Source organism: Trichomonas vaginalis, chromosome IV (genome assembly GCF_026262505.1).
Source record: "Trichomonas vaginalis G3 chromosome IV, whole genome shotgun sequence".
NCBI lineage: Eukaryota > Parabasalia > Trichomonadida > Trichomonadidae > Trichomonas > Trichomonas vaginalis.
The window spans coordinates 20,993,170-21,009,925 of NC_067206.1; the positions used below are offsets into that span (position 1 = coordinate 20,993,170).

A 16,756-nucleotide genomic window follows, 5' to 3' on the forward strand; every position below is an offset into this window, starting at 1 on the left:
AATTCAACTGTATATAATAATCTTTTAATTGAAAAACATCATCAGACCAAGAGATGTTAATCATGTGCATCTAATATAATTGTTTTTGTCTAGTGTTGAAAACAGAAATTCATCAAAAGTGACACCTCAGAAAAGCTATAATATTGAATTTTTGGAACTTTTGATAGAGCACGTTTTTAAATATTAATTAAAGTAAATGTATATTTCGTAAAGATTCTTTTTAATAAAAAATAAAATTTTGAAGAAGAACACAAAATCTTCTGAAAAATAATATCACATAAACTCATATTATTTTCTAATATATAACTATTTTATATAAAAATCAAATTCAATGATCTTAAAAGCGAAGGATAAACCTCAAAATTTACGAATATAATGAGTGGGAATATAATGCTTATCTATCATAAAACCATATGAAATATCAATTTTTGCTTTACGCCTAATTTTTGACGACAATTAGCAAAAAATGTTAAATGTTAACACTCAGTCCATTTGAATATGAAAAATAAAATTGACTTTGATTAAATGTTTTTATTTATCATGCAATTCTTCTTGCGACCAAAGATTTGAATAAAATTTCAAAAAATAAGATAGCTTAAAAATAATATACGGTAGTGTTTACTAATAGATGAATAGTATATAAATTCTATTAAAATGGATTTGATCCAAAAAGATATATAAAATTTGATCATAAATAAAATTGTTTAGAAGTCATTTAAAATGATGTAATTATTCAAATTTTGCTAAAACCCATTCCTCTTTGATATATAACTCCCATTTTTGCATTTCTGGCTCGTACCAAAATTTTGAAACTTCGAATAATTCGTTAGGAGTGTAATTACTATTCGTTTTTGGATTAATATCGAGAGATAAATGTGGTGTATTGTTGTATTTTTCAATGAACTGCTGAACTGAGTCCTTGATTTGTTGAATATCATCCAACTCGTCTGGCAAAAACTTTTCTAAGCTTGGCCACAGGCGCTCCACCTTGCCGTTCTGTCTTGGCATATACGGCAAGGTGTGCTTCCAAACTATTCCGTTTTCCTGCATAACCTGGCCGAATTCACCGCGGTTTTCACCGCCGTTATCGGTCCAGATGCAGTAAGGGATAAACTCCTCTAAAAGTTTTCTTAAAATATTCGCTGTTGAGTTGGAAGACTTGTTTTTCAATAATTTAGTTTTGAGAACTTTACGTGTCATATCATTCAATATGGCAAAGAATGGAAAAGAAACATTACCGTGAAGGTAATGAATATCGCAGTGCCATATCAAATTCTTTGATATGGCACGATATTTGGTAGGTGGATCTGCTGGTTTGTAATCTCTTTTTGAAGATAAACCTGATTCCATCATAAATTTTTCCACTTGATGAGGCTTTATTTTTTGTAAATTGTCAAAAATTTGATCTTTTGTCAAATCTTCTATATTTTCAAATTCTTTTGCAATTTCTTCTTTTTCTTTCTCACAATCGGGATTTTGAACAATATTTTGAAACCTTTTAATCAATAAATAAGTTTTTGAAATTCCTCCTTTATATTGTGAAACACAAGAATTAATTAATTGTTTTTGTTCAAATGTTGGTGGATTTGGTTTTCTGCCGCGACTAACTTTTGGTAATTCGATTTCTTGAAGTTGAAATGCTCTTCTTATTGTATTTTCGGCAACATTCAATTTAATTTTACCATTTTCCAATTCAACTTCCTTTCCCACACTTTTGTAATATTCACCTTCTTCTATTCTTCTTTTAGCTTCAAATAGCCATTCTCTGTTTATAGATTTGGCAGTAGTCATAAAAGTGGTCCTTCTTTTGTGATAAGATTCAAATTTGAATGTGGATGATAAATAAAAATCAAAAATAATTGTTATAATTTAAATGAAGAAGTAATTTAAAACGATTTTATTTATGATCAAATTTTATATTTTTTTGGATCAAATCCATTTTAATAGAATTTATATACTATTCATCTATTAGTAAACACTACCGTATATTATTTTTAAGCTATCTTATTTTTTGAACTTTTATTCAAATCTTTGGTCGCAAGAAGAATTGCATGATAAATAAAAACATTTAATCAAAGTCAATTTTATTTTTCATATTCAAATGGACTGAGTGTTAACATTTAACATTTTTTGCTAATTGTCGTCAAAAATTAGGCGTAAAGCAAAAATTGATATTTCATATGGTTTTATGATAGATAAGCATTATATTCCCACTCATTATATTCGTAAATTTTGAGGTTTATCCTTCGCTTTTAAGATCATTGAATTTGATTTTTATATAAAATAGTTATATATTAGAAAATAATATGAGTTTATGTGATATTATTTTTCAGAAGATTTCATTCTATATGCCTATGAAAAGTACTCTCAAAACTAACTTTTTCCTAATTATAATTAAATCTAGAATATTGTATTATGCTTAGTGTTATTTCATTTTTCTCATTCAATTTAGAATTTACAAATGTCAAAAATTGAGAGCTGTCACTTTTGATGAATTTCTGTTTATTACATAGCATTAATAAAAAAATCATTTGTTCTGATTAATATTTATCCAATAATAATATATATTCATTTTTGAATTTAATTAGCTTTTTTAAAGCTTAATATTTAATAATATTATTATTCAACATTCTTAATAAAATAAGATATATGCTTTATGTCTAATATATGTTTTGTAGAAATTTCGAGGAAATATCAAGGTTTCAACATCACTTCACTTCCACCATTTCGTCTTACGAAAGTTTAATTGTATGATTAAATACTTGGGCCATTCTAATATTTCATCTTTTTGAAATCGATTTTGCTCAATAGGATATGTATTAAAATATTTTTCCAATGCATCCAATAAATTATCCGTGCCATTTATTGATATATCAAGAAAGTCGTTTTGTTTTGTTTCTATCGGGGTAATACGATGTGAAAAGTGACAAAAATATACTATGATTTATATTTCATTGTATAATAAAGTCGAGAAGGGAGTCCTAACCTTAAGAAAGGGCTCTCTTCTCGACTTTCTGCTGCAATCTCACTCGAATTGCGCGTATATACTGCTTCTTTCATTAGAAGTAGTATATACGCGCAACAATATGCCATGGCAAGTGCACTTGTCGCCACTTTTAATGTTTCTCAAATGCAATGCGGGAAGGAGTGGCAATATAGTACTTGGGTAGTTGTGGAGTTATGTGTTAGGAGAGGGAACAGGACAAATTTGCCACACGGCACTTTTTTTTAAAAAAAATTAATGGAGCGGAGCGATACTCTGCTGCAGGAGCCCCAAGGCTCCCAATCATTACGAAAGGGAGCCTCAGGGCTCCTGAGAATCCATCAGCAGAGGCCTTTTCATTTGGCCTCTGCTGATCAAAGATTCGGCGAAGCCATTCTTCGTCTCAGGAGCCCCAAGGCTCCCAATCATTACGAAAGGGAGCCTCAGGGCTCCTGAGAATCCATCAGCAGAGGCCTTTTCATTTGGCCTCTGCTGATCAAAGATTCGGCGAAGCCATTCTTCGTCTCAGGAGCCCCAAGGCTCCCAATCATTACGAAAGGGAGCCTCAGGGCTCCTGAGAATCCATCAGTAGAGGCCTTTTCATTTGGCCTCTGCTGATCAAAGATTCGGCGAAGCCATTCTTCGTCTCAGGAGCCCCAAGGCTCCCAATCATTACGAAAGGGAGCCTCAGGGCTCCTGAGAAACCTCTTTGAGAAGGTTTTCTTTAAGAAAACCTTCTCAAAGATGATTGTCAGCATTCACTCAAAATCTACCAAGAGTTTCAAAGTTTCAAATCTATCTGAAATGAAGCTTTGAATCTCTTGTATATCTAATTGTAGAGGTACCTTTTCAAAATGTCTTCTATTGATTAAATTTAATCAGTAAAAGTCATTTTGAAAAGGTACATCTCTATAATTGCTATTGAGCATTCACTCTTGGAACCTTGGAGCTCTTGTGTAGTGCATGAAAACTCCAAGATTCTAGAATAAAACATATATCATAGACATAATTTCTTCAAATATAATTTAAGGTTATTTTTTAAAAAATTAGAACAGCGTAATTTAAGGTTATTGAAAAGTGACACTTGACAAATTTATCCCGCACTCTTCAAAAATAAGGAAATTTTGATAAATATCCTCATCGCTATTATCATAAAAGATTCAATATCCCTTTCGATATTTAATGACAAATTTGAAAAGGTGTTTGAAATTCTTTCGGATTTTGTTGAATTTAACCCAAAATTTATTATTAATTGTTTACAAGAAATTTTATTTAACTCTTCTTGTAAAGAAAACTTTGCCAATATTTTGAATGCATTTGAAAATTCCGAGCTTAGAATATATTTGGATGAATGCGAAGATGAAATCGATCCTGAAATTTTTGACTCTCTCAAAAATATGTATTCAATTTTAAATGAATCTAATTCTCATCAATAATAACATATGAATAAAAAATAAATGGATTTAATTTTTTTTATCAGTTTCAATAGATTACAGTTATTTTTATTTTCTACAATATCTCATTACCAAATCGTTTTAACTCTTTGTATATCAAAGAATAATAATAAGTGACCTGTAATAACCATACTCATAATGGATTAGACCTCAAATTATTTAAAATGTCAATTCAATATTATTAAATTACAATTTCTTTTATTCTAATAGATTTTAACTAGCCAATCATGATTACAAATATTGTAGCCTTCATTAACTCATAATATCGAAGAATATAACTTATATTCATGGACAATTTGTGATTAATTTCCAATAATATATAAAACCGACTCAAATTAATCATGTTGGCATTAGCGCGCATCGATGCTCAATCTACCTGTAGTATTATAAGCTTATATTCCTATTTTTCAGCATTAAAATTGTGAATTACGTAATTTTGTCATAGTTTTACGTAATTTTAATTTTTTTTGATAAGAAAAAAATGACTTTAAGAAAAAACGAGATCACTCATAATCTTTTTCTCAGAAAACTGCAGAGTATACAACAAATGTACTCAAACGTGCATTAAGCACAATACCTGGTCCCCATTTCGCTCTATGGACCGATAATGGTACAAAAAAAAAAAAAATTGCAAAAACGTTCCCACTTTTTGAGAGGGATGTTTTGCAAAATAATTTTATGGACATCTCTGGAAAGTTTCATTTCAGTTTGATAATATATCCAACACCTATATAGAAGAGCCTTGCTGATTTGACCTGAAAGAGCGAAAGTTAGTTTTTTGATTTGAAAACCCTGCAATTTAATATTGTTAAGGACTCAATGTAGAAATATGATATAATATCATGTAGAGATCAATCATCTTCCAAAAATCTTCTATGTATGAAAGAAAAAAATTTGCAAAACGTACCTCTCAAGAAGTGGGAACGTTTTGCACACTCTCGAAAATAAAACACAATTTCATTAATTATTATGCGAAAGGGGAATTGAACATATTTTTATTCAACCAGATAATCCTCAGGCCAACAGATTTCGCAAAGAGAATTTCCCCAAACAGTAAGATTTTTCAAAAAAAAGAAATATAATGCGAAGAATTAAGATTAATCACCGAAAAAACAACTGATTTTACTTACTTTAATGATTTTGAAGATATGCAAATTATCAGGAAGAAAGCTCAATATAACAAATAAAATAATATTCTAATTTGCAAGAATGGGTTTAATGACTACGCACAAATACATAGCCTCATACATATCAACAAAGGTCTTGGGTCTCCGAGGTTCTCAATTTCATCAGAAACCGCTATATGATAACCAAGCTTACTCAGATCTACACATAAATACATAGCCTCATACATATCAACAAAGGTCTCTCTACTCTTAAGTTCCAATTCCCAAAATTTTATTTTTATATTTATTGGCAAAAGGTAAAAGTTCCAAATTATCGTATCGTTAATTTTTAATTTGCTTTCAAATTATATTTTTTGTACTTACGTTCAATTTTTATTTTTAATAAATTATTTATATTAAAATTTCGAAATATTCATAAATACATTCAATTCATATAATAATAGTCAATATCATCGTTTTGAGAAGATCAGATCCTACACAAAAACCATGGAGAGGATTGTATTTTCAATGTATGCCTCTGGTCGAGCACTAAAAGCAAAAGCTAGACAGTTTTTAACCTGTATAATAAAAATGTATCATATATCTTTTTGGAAAATAAAAACAAATTTTTATTTATTCAATATTATATAAAAAGGTGTTGATATTGCAGGTTTTTCAGTATGTTTTCCATCCCAATAAAACTCAATATTAATCGATATATCTGAAAAATACGAGGTGTCAAAGTGGTGAATTTCACCTCACTTCGTTTTGCTCCATTAAATTGACTCAATTTCATCCCTTTGCTGAGAATTTTTGTATTTGGAGGATAATAATCTAAATAATTCGAAATATTTGTTACAATAACTATCAGTGCTTGATTTAATGTTTGAATTTGATTGCTTCAAATTGCGCAATTTTAAGTAATTCGGCGTCAGATGTTAATTTTTTGCAAGAAGAATTAAATATATATGTGGGATTTGGTATTGCGTTTGATGTTTTGTTTGTTAATTCGTTGGATAAGGCTTTATCTGGGTTCCACGGATGAATACCATACTGATGCATTGACTTAATCACAAGCATCAATTAAAATTCTTACAATTTTTAACCTTGGTTTTGGGGTATTTGATAAATTATCTTGCTCATATGTGTAAAGCGGAACATATTTTAACCTGTTATTCTTTGATCTCAAAGATGCTGCACATCCTACATCAAATAACTGGAGAACTACTGTGCAGTAAGCTGGAAATGTCAAGAGTTCAATTCTGAAGAGACTCAAAAGTTTGCAAGTAAAATAACTTACTCGGCTGATATGATTATCACCGAATACGATATTATGCTGAGCTGCTGTGATAGCATCAAGACTTGAGCGATATCTCTGGATTTCGATAATAAAAGTTAAATTAAAGATATCCCATATCTTCTTTGTCATCCATCCATAAGATTGTCCTGTAAGGAATGCTCTCACGGAGCGGAGTTCCTGTGAACAATTTTATATTCCTGGAACAATAATAAATGGTTTCATCCGGTATCCTTCAGAATTATATGGGAAGATACTAGTAACAAGCACAAATTCATGCTCTTCTTTGGTTAAAGGAGGGTTGCTTTCAGTGCAGATAACTTTGTAACGCTTTGATGAAGCAGAGATGTTTCATAAATACTCCACTTATTCCATGGATCAATTCCTGCCGTATACTGAAATTAATGTAAGAAGTTAGCAACTGTTGCTGTGTTACAGTACTTTGCTCGTTTTTCCTCATTTTCTTTTGAGCTTTTGATCTCAATGTTGAGATCAGAGCAAACTCTGTTTAACCATGATCTTGAGGGGAGATATACTTCTAGCGAAGTAAACAATTCTTTTTCCTCTTGTTGGAAATTCGTCTGGATGAACAAGGCCAGCTAGATAAAAGCTCTGCTGTATCTATACTCCAGTAATTCGTAGGCAATCTGATAAGCTTCGATTACCTTTTCACATGCAAGACCTTTTGCTCTTTGATTGATTTCACCATAAAAATCAAGTAATTCGACCTCTGAAAGATACGATGGTTCTCCACCATTACATGTGGTTGTCCATACATTTTCCGCAATTGTATGTCGCAACTCTGCAGTTATTGAATCATCGCGTTCCATGTGAAATTCATCTTTGTTATCAGTGTAGCACTTTTTGTTTAGTCTTCTTTTGAAGATTTTACGTTGAATACGAGACAAAACTGCTTTTTCTCAATGAAGTTTACATTTGGCTTTAATGTAATTAAGACTTTTCATGTCACTTTTTGTAAAGTTCATTTTCGGTACGGAACAAATGCATATATTAATGCATTAATTCTAAATGTAATAAATTTTGTATCTTTGAAAATTTCAAAGTTAAAAAAAATTGGACTAATATTATTCGTCTTCAAATGTACTATGCAAATTAAAGTTTTTGGGCTATGGATTCTGTGGGATAAGATTATTGAAATTTTGGATGTTCCTCGAATTGGCCAGAGATTCGAGTGTCAATGCCTTGTTCCATAACATAGTAATTGTGTTTGTGACTGAGCATATTTTTTTCTAAAATATAGAGATTAAAATTGTAAAAATCTTCATTTAAGGAGTTCCTGTTAAATGATTGTGACTTGATTATATTTGTGTCGTTTTTGGTAGTCTCTTTATTCGATTTTGATGAATTTATGTTCGAAATTCGGTATTTAACTAATAAGATTCAGAGTAAAACACTGGAAATCGGATATTCTCTATGCCAATGAACTGGACAATCTGTGTGTTTGGGAGGTGAAATTCCAAATTTTTTTGAAATCCCGAAAATGAAGATCAACCCTTTATTTTTGATTAAGATATTTTACAATTTCAGATTTTTTTGAATACTTTTGATTCGGTTTTGTTAAAAGCATATCAGCTAACTTGTTTTAAAAATCACATATTTTTATGTGGTAAGACGAAATGATGGAAGTGAGGCATATCTCAATATTTTCACCAGATCTTCAGGCATTTAGCATGGATATATAATTGTTATCATGATTTGTATTTAGTAATATTATTTAATCCAACTTATCAAAGCTAAACAAGATAAGAAATGCGTTTTAATTTTTTTTTCAAACAAAATTGAACAAAAAATACACTTAGAAGATATATTTCTTTAAGTTATTAAGTATATAGTAATGGAAATAATATGGTATCTATCTATCATTAACATATAAGCAGATCATACCTCTCTTGTGCCATGCAATTATGAATTAAGAATTTTGTAAATTCAACTGTATATAATAATCTTTTAATTGAAAAACATCATCAGACCAAGAGATGTTAATCATGTGCATCTAATATAATTGTTTTTGTCTAGTGTTGAAAACAGAAATTCATCAAAAGTGACACCTCAGAAAAGCTATAATATTGAATTTTTGGAACTTTTGATAGAGCACGTTTTTAAATATTAATTAAAGTAAATGTATATTTCGTAAAGATTCTTTTTAATAAAAAATAAAATTTTGAAGAAGAACACAAAATCTTCTGAAAAATAATATCACATAAACTCATATTATTTTCTAATATATAACTATTTTATATAAAAATCAAATTCAATGATCTTAAAAGCGAAGGATAAACCTCAAAATTTACGAATATAATGAGTGGGAATATAATGCTTATCTATCATAAAACCATATGAAATATCAATTTTTGCTTTACGCCTAATTTTTGACGACAATTAGCAAAAAATGTTAAATGTTAACACTCAGTCCATTTGAATATGAAAAATAAAATTGACTTTGATTAAATGTTTTTATTTATCATGCAATTCTTCTTGCGACCAAAGATTTGAATAAAATTTCAAAAAATAAGATAGCTTAAAAATAATATACGGTAGTGTTTACTAATAGATGAATAGTATATAAATTCTATTAAAATGGATTTGATCCAAAAAGATATATAAAATTTGATCATAAATAAAATTGTTTAGAAGTCATTTAAAATGATGTAATTATTCAAATTTTGCTAAAACCCATTCCTCTTTGATATATAACTCCCATTTTTGCATTTCTGGCTCGTACCAAAATTTTGAAACTTCGAATAATTCGTTAGGAGTGTAATTACTATTCGTTTTTGGATTAATATCGAGAGATAAATGTGGTGTATTGTTGTATTTTTCAATGAACTGCTGAACTGAGTCCTTGATTTGTTGAATATCATCCAACTCGTCTGGCAAAAACTTTTCTAAGCTTGGCCACAGGCGCTCCACCTTGCCGTTCTGTCTTGGCATATACGGCAAGGTGTGCTTCCAAACTATTCCGTTTTCCTGCATAACCTGGCCGAATTCACCGCGGTTTTCACCGCCGTTATCGGTCCAGATGCAGTAAGGGATAAACTCCTCTAAAAGTTTTCTTAAAATATTCGCTGTTGAGTTGGAAGACTTGTTTTTCAATAATTTAGTTTTGAGAACTTTACGTGTCATATCATTCAATATGGCAAAGAATGGAAAAGAAACATTACCGTGAAGGTAATGAATATCGCAGTGCCATATCAAATTCTTTGATATGGCACGATATTTGGTAGGTGGATCTGCTGGTTTGTAATCTCTTTTTGAAGATAAACCTGATTCCATCATAAATTTTTCCACTTGATGAGGCTTTATTTTTTGTAAATTGTCAAAAATTTGATCTTTTGTCAAATCTTCTATATTTTCAAATTCTTTTGCAATTTCTTCTTTTTCTTTCTCACAATCGGGATTTTGAACAATATTTTGAAACCTTTTAATCAATAAATAAGTTTTTGAAATTCCTCCTTTATATTGTGAAACACAAGAATTAATTAATTGTTTTTGTTCAAATGTTGGTGGATTTGGTTTTCTGCCGCGACTAACTTTTGGTAATTCGATTTCTTGAAGTTGAAATGCTCTTCTTATTGTATTTTCGGCAACATTCAATTTAATTTTACCATTTTCCAATTCAACTTCCTTTCCCACACTTTTGTAATATTCACCTTCTTCTATTCTTCTTTTAGCTTCAAATAGCCATTCTCTGTTTATAGATTTGGCAGTAGTCATAAAAGTGGTCCTTCTTTTGTGATAAGATTCAAATTTGAATGTGGATGATAAATAAAAATCAAAAATAATTGTTATAATTTAAATGAAGAAGTAATTTAAAACGATTTTATTTATGATCAAATTTTATATATTTTTTGGATCAAATCCATTTTAATAGAATTTATATACTATTCATCTATTAGTAAACACTACCGTATATTATTTTTTAAGCTATCTTATTTTTTGAACTTTTATTCAAATCTTTGGTCGCAAGAAGAATTGCATGATAAATAAAAACATTTAATCAAAGTCAATTTTATTTTTCATATTCAAATGGACTGAGTGTTAACATTTAACATTTTTTGCTAATTGTCGTCAAAAATTAGGCGTAAAGCAAAAATTGATATTTCATATGGTTTTATGATAGATAAGCATTATATTCCCACTCATTATATTCGTAAATTTTGAGGTTTATCCTTCGCTTTTAAGATCATTGAATTTGATTTTTATATAAAATAGTTATATATTAGAAAATAATATGAGTTTATGTGATATTATTTTTCAGAAGATTTCATTCTATATGCCTATGAAAAGTACTCTCAAAACTAACTTTTTCCTAATTATAATTAAATCTAGAATATTGTATTATGCTTAGTGTTATTTCATTTTTCTCATTCAATTTAGAATTTACAAATGTCAAAAATTGAGAGCTGTCACTTTTGATGAATTTCTGTTTATTACATAGCATTAATAAAAAAATCATTTGTTCTGATTAATATTTATCCAATAATAATATATATTCATTTTTGAATTTAATTAGCTTTTTTAAAGCTTAATATTTAATAATATTATTATTCAACATTCTTAATAAAATAAGATATATGCTTTATGTCTAATATATGTTTTGTAGAAATTTCGAGGAAATATCAAGGTTTCAACATCACTTCACTTCCACCATTTCGTCTTACGAAAGTTTAATTGTATGATTAAATACTTGGGCCATTCTAATATTTCATCTTTTTGAAATCGATTTTGCTCAATAGGATATGTATTAAAATATTTTTCCAATGCATCCAATAAATTATCCGTGCCATTTATTGATATATCAAGAAAGTCGTTTTGTTTTGTTTCTATCGGGGTAATACGATGTGAAAAGTGACAAAAATATACTATGATTTATATTTCATTGTATAATAAAGTCGAGAAGGGAGTCCTAACCTTAAGAAAGGGCTCTCTTCTCGACTTTCTGCTGCAATCTCACTCGAATTGCGCGTATATACTGCTTCTTTCATTAGAAGTAGTATATACGCGCAACAATATGCCATGGCAAGTGCACTTGTCGCCACTTTTAATGTTTCTCAAATGCAATGCGGGAAGGAGTGGCAATATAGTACTTGGGTAGTTGTGGAGTTATGTGTTAGGAGAGGGAACAGGACAAATTTGCCACACGGCACTTTTTTTTAAAAAAAATTAATGGAGCGGAGCGATACTCTGCTGCAGGAGCCCCAAGGCTCCCAATCATTACGAAAGGGAGCCTCAGGGCTCCTGAGAATCCATCAGCAGAGGCCTTTTCATTTGGCCTCTGCTGATCAAAGATTCGGCGAAGCCATTCTTCGTCTCAGGAGCCCCAAGGCTCCCAATCATTACGAAAGGGAGCCTCAGGGCTCCTGAGAATCCATCAGCAGAGGCCTTTTCATTTGGCCTCTGCTGATCAAAGATTCGGCGAAGCCATTCTTCGTCTCAGGAGCCCCAAGGCTCCCAATCATTACGAAAGGGAGCCTCAGGGCTCCTGAGAATCCATCAGTAGAGGCCTTTTCATTTGGCCTCTGCTGATCAAAGATTCGGCGAAGCCATTCTTCGTCTCAGGAGCCCCAAGGCTCCCAATCATTACGAAAGGGAGCCTCAGGGCTCCTGAGAAACCTCTTTGAGAAGGTTTTCTTTAAGAAAACCTTCTCAAAGATGATTGTCAGCATTCACTCAAAATCTACCAAGAGTTTCAAAGTTTCAAATCTATCTGAAATGAAGCTTTGAATCTCTTGTATATCTAATTGTAGAGGTACCTTTTCAAAATGTCTTCTATTGATTAAATTTAATCAGTAAAAGTCATTTTGAAAAGGTACATCTCTATAATTGCTATTGAGCATTCACTCTTGGAACCTTGGAGCTCTTGTGTAGTGCATGAAAACTCCAAGATTCTAGAATAAAACATATATCATAGACATAATTTCTTCAAATATAATTTAAGGTTATTTTTTAAAAAATTAGAACAGCGTAATTTAAGGTTATTGAAAAGTGACACTTGACAAATTTATCCCGCACTCTTCAAAAATAAGGAAATTTTGATAAATATCCTCATCGCTATTATCATAAAAGATTCAATATCCCTTTCGATATTTAATGACAAATTTGAAAAGGTGTTTGAAATTCTTTCGGATTTTGTTGAATTTAACCCAAAATTTATTATTAATTGTTTACAAGAAATTTTATTTAACTCTTCTTGTAAAGAAAACTTTGCCAATATTTTGAATGCATTTGAAAATTCCGAGCTTAGAATATATTTGGATGAATGCGAAGATGAAATCGATCCTGAAATTTTTGACTCTCTCAAAAATATGTATTCAATTTTAAATGAATCTAATTCTCATCAATAATAACATATGAATAAAAAATAAATGGATTTAATTTTTTTTATCAGTTTCAATAGATTATTACAGTTATTTTTATTTTCTACAATATCTCATTACCAAATCGTTTTAACTCTTTGTATATCAAAGAATAATAATAAGTGACCTGTAATAACCATACTCATAATGGATTAGACCTCAAATTATTTAAAATGTCAATTCAATATTATTAAATTACAATTTCTTTTATTCTAATAGATTTTAACTAGCCAATCATGATTACAAATATTGTAGCCTTCATTAACTCATAATATCGAAGAATATAACTTATATTCATGGACAATTTGTGATTAATTTCCAATAATATATAAAACCGACTCAAATTAATCATGTTGGCATTAGCGCGCATCGATGCTCAATCTACCTGTAGTATTATAAGCTTATATTCCTATTTTTCAGCATTAAAATTGTGAATTACGTAATTTTGTCATAGTTTTACGTAATTTTAATTTTTTTTGATAAGAAAAAAATGACTTTAAGAAAAAACGAGATCACTCATAATCTTTTTCTCAGAAAACTGCAGAGTATACAACAAATGTACTCAAACGTGCATTAAGCACAATACCTGGTCCCCATTTCGCTCTATGGACCGATAATGGTACAAAAAATAAAGAAAAATTGCAAAAACGTTCCCACTTTTTGAGAGGGATGTTTTGCAAAATAATTTTATGGACATCTCTGGAAAGTTTCATTTCAGTTTGATAATATATCCAACACCTATATAGAAGAGCCTTGCTGATTTGACCTGAAAGAGCGAAAGTTAGTTTTTTGATTTGAAAACCCTGCAATTTAATATTGTTAAGGACTCAATGTAGAAATATGATATAATATCATGTAGAGATCAATCATCTTCCAAAAATCTTCTATGTATGAAAGAAAAAAATTTGCAAAACGTACCTCTCAAGAAGTGGGAACGTTTTGCACACTCTCGAAAATAAAACACAATTTCATTAATTATTATGCGAAAGGGGAATTGAACATATTTTTATTCAACCAGATAATCCTCAGGCCAACAGATTTCGCAAAGAGAATTTCCCCAAACAGTAAGATTTTTCAAAAAAAAGAAATATAATGCGAAGAATTAAGATTAATCACCGAAAAAACAACTGATTTTACTTACTTTAATGATTTTGAAGATATGCAAATTATCAGGAAGAAAGCTCAATATAACAAATAAAATAATATTCTAATTTGCAAGAATGGGTTTAATGACTACGCACAAATACATAGCCTCATACATATCAACAAAGGTCTTGGGTCTCCGAGGTTCTCAATTTCATCAGAAACCGCTATATGATAACCAAGCTTACTCAGATCTACACATAAATACATAGCCTCATACATATCAACAAAGGTCTCTCTACTCTTAAGTTCCAATTCCCAAAATTTTATTTTTATATTTATTGGCAAAAGGTAAAAGTTCCAAATTATCGTATCGTTAATTTTTAATTTGCTTTCAAATTATATTTTTTGTACTTACGTTCAATTTTTATTTTTAATAAATTATTTATATTAAAATTTCGAAATATTCATAAATACATTCAATTCATATAATAATAGTCAATATCATCGTTTTGAGAAGATCAGATCCTACACAAAAACCATGGAGAGGATTGTATTTTCAATGTATGCCTCTGGTCGAGCACTAAAAGCAAAAGCTAGACAGTTTTTAACCTGTATAATAAAAATGTATCATATATCTTTTTGGAAAATAAAAACAAATTTTTATTTATTCAATATTATATAAAAAGGTGTTGATATTGCAGGTTTTTCAGTATGTTTTCCATCCCAATAAAACTCAATATTAATCGATATATCTGAAAAATACGAGGTGTCAAAGTGGTGAATTTCACCTCACTTCGTTTTGCTCCATTAAATTGACTCAATTTCATCCCTTTGCTGAGAATTTTTGTATTTGGAGGATAATAATCTAAATAATTCGAAATATTTGTTACAATAACTATCAGTGCTTGATTTAATGTTTGAATTTGATTGCTTCAAATTGCGCAATTTTAAGTAATTCGGCGTCAGATGTTAATTTTTTGCAAGAAGAATTAAATATATATGTGGGATTTGGTATTGCGTTTGATGTTTTGTTTGTTAATTCGTTGGATAAGGCTTTATCTGGGTTCCACGGATGAATACCATACTGATGCATTGACTTAATCACAAGCATCAATTAAAATTCTTACAATTTTTAACCTTGGTTTTGGGGTATTTGATAAATTATCTTGCTCATATGTGTAAAGCGGAACATATTTTAACCTGTTATTCTTTGATCTCAAAGATGCTGCACATCCTACATCAAATAACTGGAGAACTACTGTGCAGTAAGCTGGAAATGTCAAGAGTTCAATTCTGAAGAGACTCAAAAGTTTGCAAGTAAAATAACTTACTCGGCTGATATGATTATCACCGAATACGATATTATGCTGAGCTGCTGTGATAGCATCAAGACTTGAGCGATATCTCTGGATTTCGATAATAAAAGTTAAATTAAAGATATCCCATATCTTCTTTGTCATCCATCCATAAGATTGTCCTGTAAGGAATGCTCTCACGGAGCGGAGTTCCTGTGAACAATTTTATATTCCTGGAACAATAATAAATGGTTTCATCCGGTATCCTTCAGAATTATATGGGAAGATACTAGTAACAAGCACAAATTCATGCTCTTCTTTGGTTAAAGGAGGGTTGCTTTCAGTGCAGATAACTTTGTAACGCTTTGATGAAGCAGAGATGTTTCATAAATACTCCACTTATTCCATGGATCAATTCCTGCCGTATACTGAAATTAATGTAAGAAGTTAGCAACTGTTGCTGTGTTACAGTACTTTGCTCGTTTTTCCTCATTTTCTTTTGAGCTTTTGATCTCAATGTTGAGATCAGAGCAAACTCTGTTTAACCATGATCTTGAGGGGAGATATACTTCTAGCGAAGTAAACAATTCTTTTTCCTCTTGTTGGAAATTCGTCTGGATGAACAAGGCCAGCTAGATATAAAGCTCTGCTGTATCTATACTCCAGTAATTCGTAGGCAATCTGATAAGCTTCGATTACCTTTTCACATGCAAGACCTTTTGCTCTTTGATTGATTTCACCATAAAAATCAAGTAATTCGACCTCTGAAAGATACGATGGTTCTCCACCATTACATGTGGTTGTCCATACATTTTCCGCAATTGTATGTCGCAACTCTGCAGTTATTGAATCATCGCGTTCCATGTGAAATTCATCTTTGTTATCAGTGTAGCACTTTTTGTTTAGTCTTCTTTTGAAGATTTTACGTTGAATACGAGACAAAACTGCTTTTTCTCAATGAAGTTTACATTTGGCTTTAATGTAATTAAGACTTTTCATGTCACTTTTTGTAAAGTTCATTTTCGGTACGGAACAAATGCATATATTAATGCATTAATTCTAAATGTAATAAATTTTGTATCTTTGAAAATTTCAAAGTTAAAAAAAATTGGACTAATATTATTCGTCTTCAAATGTACTATGCAAATTAAAGTTTTT

At 30.2% G+C, this 16,756-nt stretch overlaps 1 protein-coding gene across 1 annotated transcript, besides 14 other annotated features; it reads right to left on the minus strand.

Moving 5' to 3' along the window:
- Nucleotides 1-93: 93 nt before the first annotated feature.
- Nucleotides 94-131: a mobile genetic element.
- Nucleotides 94-131: a terminal%2Cinverted (terminal inverted repeat of Banshee-A3 transposon ID:TVAGG3_0138570).
- A 601-nt stretch (nt 132-732) lies between these two features.
- Nucleotides 733-1,791: a mobile genetic element.
- Nucleotides 1,792-2,471: 680 nt separating this feature from the next.
- Nucleotides 2,472-2,508: a mobile genetic element.
- Nucleotides 2,472-2,508: a terminal%2Cinverted (terminal inverted repeat of Banshee-A3 transposon ID:TVAGG3_0138590).
- A 685-nt stretch (nt 2,509-3,193) lies between these two features.
- Nucleotides 3,194-3,227: a terminal%2Cinverted (terminal inverted repeat of MuDR-4N1_TV transposon ID:TVAGG3_0138600).
- Nucleotides 3,194-4,089: a mobile genetic element.
- Nucleotides 4,090-8,877: 4,788 nt separating this feature from the next.
- Nucleotides 8,878-8,915: a mobile genetic element.
- Nucleotides 8,878-8,915: a terminal%2Cinverted (terminal inverted repeat of Banshee-A3 transposon ID:TVAGG3_0138610).
- Nucleotides 8,916-9,516: 601 nt separating this feature from the next.
- Nucleotides 9,517-10,575: a mobile genetic element.
- Nucleotides 10,576-11,257: 682 nt separating this feature from the next.
- Nucleotides 11,258-11,294: a mobile genetic element.
- Nucleotides 11,258-11,294: a terminal%2Cinverted (terminal inverted repeat of Banshee-A3 transposon ID:TVAGG3_0138630).
- Nucleotides 11,295-11,979: 685 nt separating this feature from the next.
- Nucleotides 11,980-12,013: a terminal%2Cinverted (terminal inverted repeat of MuDR-4N1_TV transposon ID:TVAGG3_0138640).
- Nucleotides 11,980-12,875: a mobile genetic element.
- A 3,248-nt stretch (nt 12,876-16,123) lies between these two features.
- Nucleotides 16,124-16,462, minus strand: TVAGG3_0138650 (uncharacterized protein; the record flags this gene model as incomplete). The annotated part of the gene is made up of 1 exon (XM_051224199.1): nt 16,124-16,462. One exon carries the CDS (start codon nt 16,460-16,462, stop codon nt 16,124-16,126), a length of 339 nt encoding a protein of 112 aa, XP_051109185.1.
- Between the last annotated feature and the right edge of the window lie 294 nt (nt 16,463-16,756).